This window comes from Lithobates pipiens, unplaced genomic scaffold, assembly GCF_037356315.1.
Source record: "Lithobates pipiens isolate NorthernLeopardFrog02 unplaced genomic scaffold, aLitPip1_a1.2 Scaffold_8, whole genome shotgun sequence".
Classification (NCBI taxonomy): domain Eukaryota; kingdom Metazoa; phylum Chordata; class Amphibia; order Anura; family Ranidae; genus Lithobates; species Lithobates pipiens.
Window position 1 is genome coordinate 551,708,079 of NW_027507903.1, and position 16,662 is coordinate 551,724,740.

Below are 16,662 nucleotides of genomic sequence, written 5' to 3' on the forward strand. Positions count from 1 at the left end.
CACCAAACCTGCAGAATATAATAGAAGTCCATTGCAAAATGCAGGAAAGCCAAAGGTTCACTGTGTTCACCGGGTGCGGGTAATCTGCAGCGCATCAGTGTGAAAGCAACCTTGGACCCATTTCACGCGGTCAGTTCCGACAGTCCGACCAATTGGACCCTACATTTACCTCTAAGTAGTGGCAGACATAAACCGACTTGTGTTCTACCTCCAATACGATCCGCTAAAAAGTGGGCTGCGTCCGTGTCTGCTCTCCAGATGCAGAGTGGACACGGACATGCCATCCACCGCTCCGCTCATTGTGGCCCACGACTGGTTACCAAGTTGCTTAAGTGGCCCTCGCTCTTCAAAAGTTTGGGCACCCCTGTTTTATACAAATAGGAGATGGTTGTTTTAGAGTATCTGTGGCTTTAACCTAGCGCAAGCTCTACACCCCCCCTCCCCCATATTATTAAAGCCCAAATAAACTTTCAGTTTTAAATCTGCCAAATGCGTTCCAGATGCATCGTGACACATGGTGCCGAGTAGACAGGTCTGTTCCCTGCCAACAGCTACAGAGTTTGACCATTGCTCTCTGTGTGAAAGCAGCAGTCTCTTTGCAGAGGTCTGACATGCCCTCTATATTGCAGATCGGAAGCTCTGCAATGAGCAATGCTCATGCTTCCTACTGAGTGGAGAGTTCAGTGAAAAAATAAGGACATCCAAGAGGCACTGGGACTTTGCTATGAGTTTAAACATGGTAGTGAGAGGGCAAGCAACGTTTGAAGAGCCCACTTGCTTAGGTTAGGTTGCTCACAACAGGCAAGGCTACCCTACTGTGGGTACTCCAGCAGGTTACCAGGAAAAGACGTGCATATATGAAAGGAGCGCCAGACCAAAAAAATAAGAGTCCAAATTGATTTAGTGATGTTGTGCTCTTTCCATATATGCACGTCTTTTACTGATTGGAGAGCTATGACTTAGTAGGGGACATTATGGACCTCTGCAAAGAGACCATGGCTTCCACACAGAGTAAGGGTTCTTCTCTAGTATGCTGGCTAAACCTAGAGCAGCCCTGCTGGCCCCAATTTATTCGACAACAGTCAATCATTCAATAGATATTTGTCAAAGGTGCCTGTTGGAAAATGTTTGATCAAAAAGAGGCTACACGGAGTCAGATGAAGCTGCCATCAGTGGATGTCAGAATACAATAGCCTAGCATATTTAGCGTGGATGGAAGAATTTGTTAGATTTCTTTTGTTCAGACCACAGACTGAATGAAATAAATCTAATAATGTAGGGCCAGCCTAAGGCTCGGTTCACACAGGAGGCGGCACGACGCGGCACGACTTGCCGCGACCTGACAAGTCGCCCCCGTTCTGTACTACGGAACCGTTCTAAGAGGAGCGACTCGAGTCGCTCCGACTTAGAAAAAAGGTTCCTGTACTACTTTTGGGCGACCTCGGGCGACTTGCATTGACTTCTATACAGAAGTCGTTTGCAAGTCGCTGCTGAGGTCGCGGCACGGCAAGTTCTGTCGCCCCCTGTGTGAACCGAGCCTAAGTCTGTGGCTGTTTTTAAAAGAAAACCAACTGTAATTTATTGTATTGCTTCCAAATAGCAGCTGAATGTAAACTAAACAATTGCCAGCAATCAAAAATGGAGAAAAAAACATTGTGCCCCCCCCCCCCCCAATCCGTGCCAGGCCCTTCAGGTCTAGTATGGATCCTTACGCCAAAGTTAAAAAAAATCTGAGCATACAGCCTGGTAGGCCATGAAAGGGGGGACGAGCGGGTGCCTCTCATCCCAAACCATACCAAGCCACATGGGGGGGTGCTTTGGGGTAACACCTTGTCCCCATATTGATGAGGACAAAGGCCTCTTTCACACAACCCTGGCCGGTGGTTATGGGGGTCTGCGGGCGGGGGGATTATCGGAATCTGGAAGCCCCCTTTAACAAGGGGGGTTCCAGATCCCGTCCCCCCCCCCATGAGAATGAGTATTCACCAAAAAAAGTGTAGTATAAATAACTATGTGGCTTGGGGTTTCCCTTAAAGCAGAGTTCCACCCAAAAATGGAACTTCCGCTTATCTGGTTCCTCTCCCCCTTTGGTGTCACATTTGGCACCTTTCAGGGTGGAGCAGATACCTGTCTGATACAGAATCTGCAGTGATCTATGCCATGTCCGGCCCCTCCTCCGTCCCCCGCTGTCTTCTGGGAGGCACACAGGTCCCAGAATACAGCAGGGACCAGTCAAGACGTGCAACGCAACTCACGCATGCGTAGTAGGGAACCAAGCTGTGAAGCCGCAAGGCTTCACTTCCTGATCCCCTCACTAAAGATGCCAGCGCCTCCACCTGGGAGCCAAAGGATGGGTCGGCTTCAGGTGAGGACATCACAGGCACCCTGGACAGGTAAGTGTCCTTATTTTAAAAGTCAGCAGCTGCAGTATTTGTAGCTGCTGACTTCATTTTTTTTTTCTAGCGGAACTCCGCTTTCACATCTGTACCAGACTTGAAAGAGCCTGATATGGATGGGCGGGGCCTTGGGCGGTCACATCACAATGGGCGTGGCTTCCAACTTATGTCATTGGGTAGCCCCGCCCCATTACAATATAAGTCATTGCACTTGGCGGACCCAGCATTACCCCAGAAGATAGCATTGGGAGAATAGCCAGCAAAAGAGCAAGAAGACCCCCCTTTCCTGGCCTGCCGGGCTGCATGCTCGGATAAGGGTCTGGTATAGATCTTGCGGGGGAACCTCACTCAAATTTTTGGTGGAGTTCCCCTTCGAGATTCTCATCACACAAGGCGCACCGCAAGTTGGATCATCTTGATCCGACTTTTGGTGTGATTTCTATTCGAATCAGTGGGCTCCCATAGGGAACCATAGATTTTGAATAAAGACGGAGAAATGCAGCTGAAAACTAGTGCGGCTAAATGTACATTGACACCAATGCAAAATGCGGATAAAAGTTTTTAATGGTGCTTTTTTTCCTGGCGTCGATACTAGCTTTACAGCTCGTTTTAAAACGCCCGTGGGCATAAGGCCTACAAATAAGCTTGTGTGCATGGAGCCTTAAGCTAAACTGCAGGCAAACTGATAAATACACCCATAAAATGTGTATATCAGAGCTGTTTTACCTGTGAAAGGATTTGTGTTTTTGTCTGTTCTGAGAGTTACACAGACCTGCCACATAGTGATGGCCGAACGGTTCGCCCGGCGGTCGTTTCGCGGCGAATTTCCGACTTTCGCCGTCCGCGGGTTCGAACGCCTTTTTCCGTCGTTCGCCCCGGCGGACTTACGTGTTTAATGTATACAAGAACTTTAACCTTTCGTGACACGTTTATCATGTGTTACAGGACAACCAATTGAGACATGACAGCTCATGGACACTTGGACATTCCCCCTAACCTATAAATACACCCGATCCGGTGGCCATTTTACATTCTTTCTTCTGTCACTGTAGGGAAAGGATCCTGTGTGGAGTAGGGACAGAGAAAACGCTAGCTATTTGGTACACAAAAGTTCTTTTCAGGACTGGTATAGGTGTTAGGTCAGCAGCCTGAGTTTCTTTTGTCAGTTTAGATAAAGGGACAGAGCGCTGTATGCTGCTATTTTAGGGACAGCTCAGCCAGATTAGTCTTTCTTCATCATCATCATCATCATCATCATTAGCTGTTACTATCAGGTCCACAAAAGAGCTGTTCCAGCTAATCGTTCCAGCCTACTCTTTTTTGCCAATTTGTATAGGGACAGGCAGGAAGCAGTGTGTCAGGCAGTGAGGATAATTTTAAAGACTTGCTGTTACTATTAGTTCCACAAAGGTTCTTTTCAGGACTGGTATCAGTGGTACGGTAATAGGCTTGTACACGTATAATATTCTTTCTTCCAAATATAGAAAGAATATTATACTTGACTGCTGCCCTTCTGCTGCAGTCTGCTAATCATTCACAACTCACTTGTTCCACAAAGCTCTTTATCAGGACTGGTAACTTGGTCTGTCTAGGGTGCTACGGTACATAGGCTTGGGTGCGGTACAGTCTGCTGTTCTGTAAGGACCGCTATCGGTCCACAATACATAGGGTTGCCGTGCACTACTGCTGACCGCTGCCCTATACTGCAGCAGTCCTTCAGCGGTATAGGGACTGACGCACAGTCTGCTAAACACTAATACACAACCTGCTTGGTCCACAAAAGTTCTTATAAGGACTGGTAACTTGGTATAGGGTGCTACGGTACATAGGCCTGAGTGCAGTACAGTCTGCTGTTCTGTAAGGACCGCTATCGGTCCACAATACATAGGGTTGCCGTGCACTACTGCTGACCGCTGCCCTATACTGCAGCAGTCCTTCATTGGTATAGGGACTGACGTACAGTCTGCTAATCACTAACACACAACCTGCTTGGTCCACAAAAGTTCTTATAAGGACTGGTAACTTGGTATAGGGTGCTACGGTACATAGGCCTGAGTGCAGTACAGTCTGCTGTTCTGTAAGGACCGCTATCGGTCCACAATAGATAGGGTTGACGTGCACCACTGCTGACCGCTCACCTATACTGCAGCAGTCCTTCAGCGGTATAGGGACTGACGTACAGTCTGCTAATCACTAACACACAACCTGCTTGTTCCACAAAAGTTCTTATAAGGACTGGTAACTTGGTATAGGGTGCTACGGTACATAGGCCTGAGTGCGTTACAGTCTGCTGTTCTGTAAGGACCGCTATCGGTCCACAATACATAGGGTTGCCGTGCACTACTGCTGACCGCTGCCCTATACTGCAGCAGTCCTTCATTGGTATAGGGACTGACGTACAGTCTGCTAATCACTAACACACAACCTGCTTGGTCCACAAAAGTTCTTATAAGGACTGGTAACTTGGTATAGGGTGCTACGGTACATAGGCTTGAGTGCGGTACAGTCTGCTGTTCTGTAAGGACCGCTATCGGTCCACAATAGATAGGGTTGACGTGCACCACTGCTGACCGCTCACCTATACTGCAGCAGTCCTTCAGCGGTATAGGGACTGACGTACAGTCTGCTAATCACTAACACACAACCTGCTTGTTCCACAAAAGTTCTTATAAGGACTGGTAACTTGGTATAGGGTGCTACGGTACATAGGCCTGAGTGCGTTACAGTCTGCTGTTCTGTAAGGACCGCTATCGGTCCACAATACATAGGGTTGCCGTGCACTACTGCTGACCGCTGCCCTATACTGCAGCAGTCCTTCAGCGGTATAGGGACTGACGTACAGTCTGCTAAACACTAATACACAACCTGCTTGGTCCACAAAAGTTCTTATAAGGACTGGTAACTTGGTATAGGGTGCTACGGTACATAGGCTTGAGTGCGGTACAGTCTGCTGTTCTGTAAGGACCGCTATCGGTCCACAATAGATAGGGTTGACGTGCACCACTGCTGACCGCTCACCTATACTGCAGCAGTCCTTCAGCGGTATAGGGACTGACGTACAGTCTGCTAATCACTAACACACAACCTGCTTGTTCCACAAAAGTTCTTATAAGGACTGGTAACTTGGTATAGGGTGCTACGGTACATAGGCCTGAGTGCGTTACAGTCTGCTGTTCTGTAAGGACCGCTATCGGTCCACAATACATAGGGTTGCCGTGCACTACTGCTGACCGCTGCCCTATACTGCAGCAGTCCTTCATTGGTATAGGGACTGACGTACAGTCTGCTAATCACTAACACACAACCTGCTTGGTCCACAAAAGTTCTTATAAGGACTGGTAACTTGGTATAGGGTGCTACGGTACATAGGCCTGAGTGCGTTACAGTCTGCTGTTCTGTAAGGACCGCTATCGGTCCACAATACATAGGGTTGCCGTGCACTACTGCTGACCGCTGCCCTATACTGCAGCAGTCCTTCAGCGGTATAGGGACTGACGTACAGTCTGCTAAACACTAATACACAACCTGCTTGGTCCACAAAAGTTCTTATAAGGACTGGTAACTTGGTATAGGGTGCTACGGTACATAGGCTTGAGTGCGGTACAGTCTGCTGTTCTGTAAGGACCGCTATCGGTCCACAATAGATAGGGTTGACGTGCACCACTGCTGACCGCTCACCTATACTGCAGCAGTCCTTCAGCGGTATAGGGACTGACGTACAGTCTGCTAATCACTAACACACAACCTGCTTGTTCCACAAAAGTTCTTATAAGGACTGGTAACTTGGTATAGGGTGCTACGGTACATAGGCCTGAGTGCGTTACAGTCTGCTGTTCTGTAAGGACCGATATCGGTCCACAATACATAGGGTTGCCGTGCACTACTGCTGACCGCTGCCCTATACTGCAGCAGTCCTTCAGCGGTATAGGGACTGACGTACAGTCTGCTAAACACTAATACACAACCTGCTTGGTCCACAAAAGTTCTTATAAGGACTGGTAACTTGGTATAGGGTGCTACGGTACATAGGCTTGAGTGCGGTACAGTCTGCTGTTCTGTAAGGACCGCTATCGGTCCACAATAGATAGGGTTGACGTGCACCACTGCTGACCGCTCACCTATACTGCAGCAGTCCTTCAGCGGTATAGGGACTGACGTACAGTCTGCTAATCACTAACACACAACCTGCTTGTTCCACAAAAGTTCTTATAAGGACTGGTAACTTGGTATAGGGTGCTACGGTACATAGGCCTGAGTGCGTTACAGTCTGCTGTTCTGTAAGGACCGCTATCGGTCCACAATACATAGGGTTGCCGTGCACTACTGCTGACCGCTGCCCTATACTGCAGCAGTCCTTCAGCGGTATAGGGACTGACGTACAGTCTGCTAAACACTAATACACAACCTGCTTGGTCCACAAAAGTTCTTATAAGGACTGGTAACTTGGTATAGGGTGCTACGGTACATAGGCTTGAGTGCGGTACAGTCTGCTGTTCTGTAAGGACCGCTATCGGTCCACAATAGATAGGGTTGACGTGCACCACTGCTGACCGCTCACCTATACTGCAGCAGTCCTTCAGCGGTATAGGGACTGACGTACAGTCTGCTAATCACTAACACACAACCTGCTTGTTCCACAAAAGTTCTTATAAGGACTGGTAACTTGGTATAGGGTGCTACGGTACATAGGCCTGAGTGCGTTACAGTCTGCTGTTCTGTAAGGACCGCTATCGGTCCACAATACATAGGGTTGCCGTGCACTACTGCTGACCGCTGCCCTATACTGCAGCAGTCCTTCATTGGTATAGGGACTGACGTACAGTCTGCTAATCACTAACACACAACCTGCTTGGTCCACAAAAGTTCTTATAAGGACTGGTAACTTGGTATAGGGTGCTACGGTACATAGGCCTGAGTGCGTTACAGTCTGCTGTTCTGTAAGGACCGCTATCGGTCCACAATACATAGGGTTGCCGTGCACTACTGCTGACCGCTGCCCTATACTGCAGCAGTCCTTCAGCGGTATAGGGACTGACGTACAGTCTGCTAAACACTAATACACAACCTGCTTGGTCCACAAAAGTTCTTATAAGGACTGGTAACTTGGTATAGGGTGCTACGGTACATAGGCTTGAGTGCGGTACAGTCTGCTGTTCTGTAAGGACCGCTATCGGTCCACAATAGATAGGGTTGACGTGCACCACTGCTGACCGCTCACCTATACTGCAGCAGTCCTTCAGCGGTATAGGGACTGACGTACAGTCTGCTAATCACTAACACACAACCTGCTTGTTCCACAAAAGTTCTTATAAGGACTGGTAACTTGGTATAGGGTGCTACGGTACATAGGCTTGAGTGCGGTACAGTCTGCTGTTCTGTAAGGACCGCTATCGGTCCACAATAGATAGGGTTGACGTGCACCACTGCTGACCGCTGCCCTATACTGCAGCAGTCCTTCAGCGGTATAGGGACTGACGTACAGTCTGCTAATCACTAACACACAACCTGCTTGTTCCACAAAAGTTCTTATAAGGACTGGTAACTTGGTATAGGGTGCTACGGTACATAGGCTTGAGTGCGGTACAGTCTGCTGTTCTGTAAGGACCGCTATCGGTCCACAATAGATAGGGTTGACGTGCACCACTGCTGACCGCTGCCCTATACTGCAGCAGTCCTTCAGCGGTATAGGGACTGACGTACAGTCTGCTAAACACTAATACACAACCTGCTTGGTCCACAAAAGTTCTTATAAGGACTGGTAACTTGGTATAGGGTGCTACGGTACATAGGCTTGAGTGCGGTACAGTCTGCTGTTCTGTAAGGACCGCTATCGGTCCACAATAGATAGGGTTGACGTGCACCACTGCTGACCGCTGCCCTATACTGCAGCAGTCCTTCAGCGGTATAGGGACTGACGTACAGTCTGCTAAACACTAATACACAACCTGCTTGGTCCACAAAAGTTCTTATAAGGACTGGTAACTTGGTATAGGGTGCTACGGTACATAGGCTTGAGTGCGGTACAGTCTGCTGTTCTGTAAGGACCGCTATCGGTCCACAATAGATAGGGTTGACGTGCACCACTGCTGACCGCTGCCCTATACTGCAGCAGTCCTTCAGCGGTATAGGGACTGACGTACAGTCTGCTAAACACTAATACACAACCTGCTTGGTCCACAAAAGTTCTTATAAGGACTGGTAACTTGGTATAGGGTGCTACGGTACATAGGCTTGAGTGCGGTACAGTCTGCTGTTCTGTAAGGACCGCTATCGGTCCACAATAGATAGGGTTGACGTGCACCACTGCTGACCGCTGCCCTATACTGCAGCAGTCCTTCAGCGGTATAGGGACTGACGTACAGTCTGCTAAACACTAATACACAACCTGCTTGGTCCACAAAAGTTCTTATAAGGACTGGTAACTTGGTATAGGGTGCTACGGTACATAGGCTTGAGTGCGGTACAGTCTGCTGTTCTGTAAGGACCGCTATCGGTCCACAATAGATAGGGTTGACGTGCACCACTGCTGACCGCTGCCCTATACTGCAGCAGTCCTTCAGCGGTATAGGGACTGACGTACAGTCTGCTAAACACTAATACACAACCTGCTTGGTCCACAAAAGTTCTTATAAGGACTGGTAACTTGGTATAGGGTGCTACGGTACATAGGCTTGAGTGCGGTACAGTCTGCTGTTCTGTAAGGACCGCTATAGGTCCACAATAGATAGGGTTGACGTGCACCACTGCTGACCGCTCACCTATACTGCAGCAGTCCTTCAGCGGTATAGGGACTAAGAGTTTTGTCACAGGGTCATTTAAAAAATGACATGCAGAGGAAGAGGCAGGCCCTTCCGCAGGGGTGGTAGGGGTAGGGCAGGAGCAACAGGCTTGAGCCAAAGTGGGAAGTTGCAGAAGGTGCGTTCAATTACTTTAAAGGATGCACCAGACTTGGTTGAGTGGCTCGCTCAGCCTTACTCTTCTGCACCCTCCTCATCCTCTCGATCTGCACCCTCTTCTTCACTCTCTGCTATGTGCACCCCCAAAGACACTACCACCAACAACACGACCACCACCACCACCACCACATACCTTCCGCTTGAGTCACTGGAATTATTTTCCGATCCATATCAAGAGGACATTTCTGATGCGCAGCCACTCTTGGTATTGGATCAGGAAGAGGAGGTAGCAACAAGCGCTACTCAGCAGTCTGACGCCAGTACCCAGATCAGCCCAAGGAGGAGGTTGGTCCCCGGTGTTGCTGCCTACTCTACTTATAGCGGTGGGGAAGGTGACGTTGATGATGACGTGTCTAGTGATGTCACGTGGGTGCCCACAAGAGAGGAAGAGGAGGGGAGTTCAGAGGGAGATATGGACCAGCAGATAGGGAGGAGAAGCAGCAATGACTTACATTGCACAGCAGGGACAAAGCAGACTGCAAATGTATCAGGAGCGAGTCATCGACCATGTACGGTCACATCTGGCGCTCCCAGGACACCGGCACATGGCTCCGCAGTGTGGGCTTTTTTTAACGTGTCCGCTGCTGACAATAGCGTTGCCATCTGCAATCTTTGCAGTCAACGCGTTAGTCGCGGTAAGCCCAATACTCACCTAGGGACGACCGCCTTAAGAAGGCACATGAGCAGCCATCACCGAGCCCAGTGGGAGCAACGGAACACACAAAGCCACACTGCAGGCTCTCACCGTCCAGCCTCGTCTTCTACTTCTCCTTCTCCTCTCTCCTCACAATTGTCCTCCACTCCACCTTCCATCACGCCAAGCTCACATTTTTCTGCAAAAAGGCAGGCTTCCGTGGGCCTAATGTTTGAGCGTAAAAAAATGATGACGCCGGATAACCCTCTTGCCCAACGGTTGGCGGCTGGCTTGTCAGAACTCATAGCCCGCCAACTACTGCCATATAAACTGGTGGACTCGGAGGCCTTTCGCAAATTTGTGGCCATTGGAACACCACAATGGAAGGTCCCAGGAAGGAAGTATTTCTCAGAGAAGGGCATCCCAGAGCTATATGGCCATGTTCAGCGGCAAGTGAATGTATCTCTGGCACACAGTGTCGGTGCCAAGATACATCTGACCACAGACACGTGGTCTAGCAAACACGGGCAGGGAAGGTATATCAGTTTTACTGCCCACTGGGTGAACCTTCTGACGGCCGTCAAGCATGTAACCCGTGGCACCCGTGTAGATTTGGTTTTACCGCCACGGATTGCATGCAGGCCTGACTCTTCTTCTCCTCCTCCTACTCCATCCTCCTCCCTCTCCTCCTCAGCTGCCTCCTCCTTTTCCGCTGCTAGCGTCTCTTCCACTGCACCGCCCAAGCTCCCCAGAACCTATTCCACATGCCAGGTGAGACGTTGCCATGCCGTGCTGCGTCTGTTGTGCCTGGAAGCAAAGAGCCACACTGGCCCGGCACTCCTTTCAGCTTTGCGTTCACAGGCAGATGAGTGGCTAACACCGCTCAATTTGACAGTTGGTAAAGTGGTGTGTGACAACGGTGCCAATCTGCTTAGCGCATTGAAACAGGGCAAAATCACGCACGTGCCGTGCATGGCACACGTCTTAAACTTGGTCGTGCAGCGATTCCTTGTCAAATACCCTGGGGTCCAGGACATCTTGCGGCAGGCAAGGAAAATCTCGGCCCATTTCAGAAGATCTTACACGGCCATGGCTCGCCTTGCTGACATTCAGCGGCGACACCATCTGCCGGTCAGACGTCTTATTTGCGATTGCCCGACGCGATGGAACTCAACCTTCTATATGCTTGATAGGCTGCTCCAGCAGAAACGTGCAGTTAACGTCTACCTGTATGAACTCTGCGAAAGAAACGGTTCTGGGGAGCTGGGTTTTTTTTCACCGCGCCAGTGGCTGCTCATGCGCGACACATGCAGACTTCTGCGGCCATTTGAGGAGATCACCAAACTGGTCAGTCGCAGCCATGGCGCCATCAGTGACATGGTACCTTATGCCTTCTTTCTGGAGCGTGCATTGCGTCGTGTCATTGATCAGGCTGTGGAGGAGCAGGAGCGGGAAGATGAGGAAGTCGCAATGCTGGATGAATTCCCAGGGGGGGCTACTCTATCTGAGACAAGTCAACAACAGGAGTCTGATGAGGAGTCAGAGGAGGATGGTGCCGGGGCGGATGAGCAGGAGCAAGAAGAGCATGCTTTAAACCTTTCTGGGATCCCTGTTGTGCGAGGATGGGGAGAGGAGAATGAAGAGGACGACATTATCCTGGATGATGAGCAGGAGCCAGGCCACCACACCGCTTCCACTTTAGTGCAAATGGGGGCCTTCATGCTCCAGTGTTTTAATAGGGACCCCCGTATAAAAAGCATGAGGGTCAAGGACCAGTACTGGGTGGCAACGTACTTAGACCCCCGGTACAAACACAAAATGGCGGAAATGTTACCGCCGTCGCAGAGGGCTGTCAGAATGCAGCACTTCCAGGCCTTGCTTCGAGAAATGCTGCATTCTGCTTTTGCGTGCGCTGGCAGAGGAGCAATTCCCACTCCCAGAGAAGGATTTGCGGGTACCAATCCAACAGCGCCTGCAAGAAGAGGCCGGTTTGAAGATGTGTTGGTGACTTCGGATATGAGGTCATTCTTTCAGCCGACCCATCGACAGGTGTCATCCGGATCCAGCATCAGGGAACGCCTAGACCGTCAGGTGTCCGACTACATTGGGTTAACGGCCGATGTGGACGCTCTGAGGAGTGATGAACCCCTAGACTACTGGGTGGGCAGGCTTGACCTCTGGCCAGAGCTTGCCCAATTTGCAATCGAACTGTTGGCTTGCCCCTCATCCAGTGTCCTGTCCGAAAGGACGTTCAGCGCAGCAGGGGGGATTGTGACCGATAAGCGTACTCGCCTAGCTCACCACAGTGTTAACTACCTCACATTTCTAAAAATGAATGAGGCATGGATCTCGGAGGAATTCAACACATGTGATCAGTAGACCATGTATATGTCTATAAACAATTTTTGGAATCAAGCACACAGACCTTCTTAATTCATTTGGCTCACTTCCCTGACCCAAAAAAGCACACCGTACTATATGCCCCTACCCTCCTCTTTGAAGAGGTTGAGCGGTGTCATATTTCTACTGGGGCTGCTTATTATGAGGGGTTCCCACCATCCCTGTGCTGTGCTGACTTCCTCCTGGGTGTTCTTATTATGAGGGGCTCCCACCATCCCTGTGCTGTGCTGACTTCCTCCTGGGGGTTCTTATTATGAGGGGATCACACCATCCCTGTGCTGTGCTGACTTCCTCCTGGGGCTGCTTACGGTGCTGCTGTCAGCGCTGTATGTCACGGAGCTGCTGTCAGCGCTGTATGTCACGGAGCTGCTGTCAGCGCTGTATGTCACGGAGCTGCTGTCAGCGCTGTATGTCACGGAGCTGCTGTCAGCGCTGTATGTCACGGAGCTGCTGTCAGCGCTGTATGTCACGGAGCTGCTGTCAGCGCTGTATGTCACGGAGCTGCTGTCAGCGCTGTATGTCACGGAGCTGCTGTCAGCGCTGTATGTCACGGAGCTGCTGTCAGCGCTGTATGTCACGGAGCTGCTGTCAGCGCTGTATGTCACGGAGCTGCTGTCAGCGCTGTATGTCACGGAGCTGCTGTCAGCGCTGTATGTCACGGTGCTGCTGTCAGCGCTGTATGTCACGGAGCTGCTGTCAGCGCTGTATGTCACGGAGCTGCTGTCAGTGCTGTATGTCACGGAGCTGCTGTCAGCGCTGTATGTCACGGAGCTGCTGTCAGCGCTGTATGTCACGGAGCTGCTGTCAGCGCTGTATGTCACGGTGCTGCTGTCAGCGCTGTATGTCACGGAGCTGCTGTCAGCGCTGTATGTCACGGAGCTGCTGTCAGCGCTGTATGTCACGGAGCTGCTGTCAGCGCTGTATGTCACGGAGCTGCTGTCAGCGCTGTATGTCACGGAGCTGCTGTCAGCGCTGTATGTCACGGTGCTGATGTCAGTGCTCTGTATTACGGTGCTGCTGTCAGTGCTCTGTATCTCCTGCACCCTCTTGTTTGCCTACCCTGGTCCCTGACCTTCCCTCTCCTCCATTGCCTTCATTAGCTCCATAGTCCTGAATTGTCAGAACAATTTCCCAAATAAAAAAAAAATGCTTGTAGTTATCGATCCCAAATTCACCTCATACATGTATTATGCTATTGTCCAGGTGGTGGGACTACGTGCTACCCCCTAATAATTACCCCGTGGCCGCAAATTCGACCTAAAGGTTTGCGAAATTCGCCTCCCATTGAAGTCAATGGAGCCCGCGGCGAACGGTCGTTTTCGCGAACGTTTGTGTCCGTTCGCGTTTCGCGTTCGCGAAACGTCCCGTCGGAAGTTCGTCCATCACTACTGCCACACACCACAGCTAGGCAAATTACACAATGGGGATGATTTATTAAAGATAAATAGTCTGTGCACTTGCTCTAGTTCTGAGGTGAACATGCAAGGAAAATAAAAAAACTGCATTTTTGCTTGTACATGATTATATGATAGAAATAAGCAGAGCTTCCCCTCATTTTACAGCTTTCTCTCAGATCTAAAACAACTGCACTTGCAGTGCACTTCTAGTGCAGAGCTTTTTGCCTTTACTAAATCAATGTTATTGCTCTCAATTATAAACTGTACAAGAAATTCTGTGTGGTCCTTTCTCCACTCTCAGATACAAACAAACCCAAGGATAAACCGAGGAAAAATACAAGCTTTACTTACCACCAGCCCACAGACAACCAATTAACCTGTCTAACAATATGCGTTAAAAACAGGGGTTTAGTCTGCACACATTTGCAAATGCATGCGTATGCCTGATGACTGGACAGTGAAAGAGCAACAGCAGGCGGATGAAATCTTCCCTCTGCTCCCTCTCTTATCAACATATTCATGTCAGTACATTTACATGCAGCACACCTGATTGGCTACCAATCCTGCCCCTCCCTTTCCCAGGCCCAATCCTGGTGTATTGCAAGAAGCAGATATCAAGTCAAATTCAGGTAATTGAACTGATTGCATTTACCAAAATATATTAATTATTAATGAATACAGAGCTGCATTCATTTCTGATAATAATATGGATTAATATATTATCAACCTTTCCAAATTAGAACCACAATTAGATTAAAAACACAGGCTGTGCTAAAATCCCCTACTGTGCATCTGTCTTCTATGTCTGCCTGGCGGTCAGCTTTAGTGCTGTTGAGTCCTACGTCAGCTTTTCCATCAATCATTTTCTCTCATTATTATCATTGGTTATAACATTAATAAATACCATTAGGTCAAGTAAACTCCCGCATTGATAGTGTTTCTTCTGTTTGGGTCTGAAAGTCGAAGTCGAACAGAGGTTTTTTTTTAAAAAGCTTAATGAGCTAGCAGGCTATTTTTTGCAATCTCTTTTCTGCGATAAAATACTCCTAAAATTGTAATGCAGAGAAAAGAGAGTCTCACCGCTCCAGGAGCACACATGCAGATAGTAAACTGTTCTCTCGGCCCGGAGGCCACAGGTACTGGCAATTGCTGATAGCAACAGATGAAGGTAGACTCTGGACTGCCGCACTCTTCAAAAAAAAAAACCTTTCTTTATTAAAAAATCACATTAAAACACAGCAGACAAAAAAAGCTGACATTTTGCCCTAGCAGTAGTGCTTAATCATAGCTAATATGATTACGGTAAGCACTACTGCTAGTGCTAAACGTCAGCTTTTTTTGTCTGCTGTGTTTGCTGTGTTTTGATGTGATTTTTTAATAAAGAAAGGTGTTATTTTTGAAGAGTGCGGCAGTCCAGAGTCTACTTTCATCTGTTGATAAAATACTCGTACCTAACATTGCAGTTATTTTTTTTTTTAACTTTACATTTTTATTCGGTTTTTGATAGAATAATTTTCAACAAATATGATTACAATTACTTGGTATTGCTTTTATCATGTTGCATAGATCAATATATAACAAGTATTAAGGAATTAATTATAAGAAGTTACAAGAGTCAATTTTGATAGCCTACTTCCGCCTACCCCCAGTGGGATCTAACTGTAAGCGAGATCTGGTTATCAAATACTTAAATTATTAGGGATGAGAAAAAGGGTCTTTATGATATTCATTATGTTGGTATATCATATAACGCTATTCTTTAGATATTTAGAGGCTCTCGGGTTGTTTCCTAACATTGTAGTTATGATCCTTGTGTGCCATGATGACTGACTCCTGAACACACGCACAGGAGTTACGTCATCCTGATTTGGCTAATGAAGATGCCCGAGGACCGGTACCCTGAAGGAGGCAGGGAGAAGATACTGACACTGCAGAGGGACCCCTCGCAGACTTCGGACCATTAGAGAGGAGGTAAGTATAGTGAGTTTAGTTCCACTTTAGGTCTTTGCAACTTTGTATCCATACACCTTATTGCTGCTCATCCTCTTTTTCCTTTCCCCCTAAACTTTTCCATGCATAATAGTCTTTTCCAGTGAGTTGGTTCTTCTCATAATATCTCCAAAATATGACATCTTCATCCTAGTCATCTTGTGAAAGGTCGGCGTTGTTGAAGGATTCATCTGCTTGTGTTCCTTGGTATCCACTGAATTTTCCTCAATGCCAAAGTTCAAAGGCACCTGTACTTTTTCTGACTTGCTTCTTCATTGTCTAGCTTTCCCATTCACAGGGAATAACAGAAAATACCATAACATGGACAGTTCTGGCCTTCGTACTTATTGACTCATGAACTCTTCATTAAGTGATCACTAAGTCCTTCAATCTTCACAGACTTTCCCTTTCCATCTCCCGTTATTGACCTGTCTTGTCGCTGTCGCTTCCTCTGCCTTCAGGTTCAGCTTCTCATGAAGTGTAAACGGTTTGAATATCAGGATGTGAAGATATTTCAGGATGACAGTGAACATATGGTAAGGCTTGTGTTATAGAAGCAGAATTTGGAGAACTGTGTTCAGTAACATGTACTATATACATTTTATATAGATTTGCATTTTACCCAGCTGACTTTGTCCCTAGCTGCTGCGCTTTGACCACGAGCCAATCCCATTTCTGAATGAGCTGAATGAGGTCCAGATCTCTTTCCCGCCCACGTAAGAATTATTTCTCTGCAGTTGCCAGATGTCTTTTATTATGTGAAATAATACACAGTACAGTATCTCACAAAAGTGAGTGTACACGTCGCAATCTTGTAGATATTTTATTATGTCTTTTCAGGTGACAACACTGAAGAAATGACACTTTGCTACACTGTAAAGTAGTGAGTG

The 16,662-nt window shown here is 48.3% G+C and overlaps 1 protein-coding gene across 11 annotated transcripts in view; it reads left to right on the forward strand.

The window, feature by feature from the left end:
- LOC143960901 (inositol polyphosphate-5-phosphatase A-like) overlaps positions 1-16,662 on the forward strand; it is a 107,039-nt gene that overhangs the window by 81,296 nt on the left and 9,081 nt on the right. For all 11 annotated transcript variants that reach the window (XM_077469893.1, XM_077469899.1, XM_077469903.1 and 8 more), the window contains 2 exons: positions 16,234-16,308; positions 16,415-16,488. In XM_077469893.1, the coding sequence (XP_077326019.1) occupies positions 16,234-16,308; positions 16,415-16,488 (149 nt within the window). The remainder of the gene's footprint in view (positions 1-16,233; positions 16,309-16,414; positions 16,489-16,662) is intronic.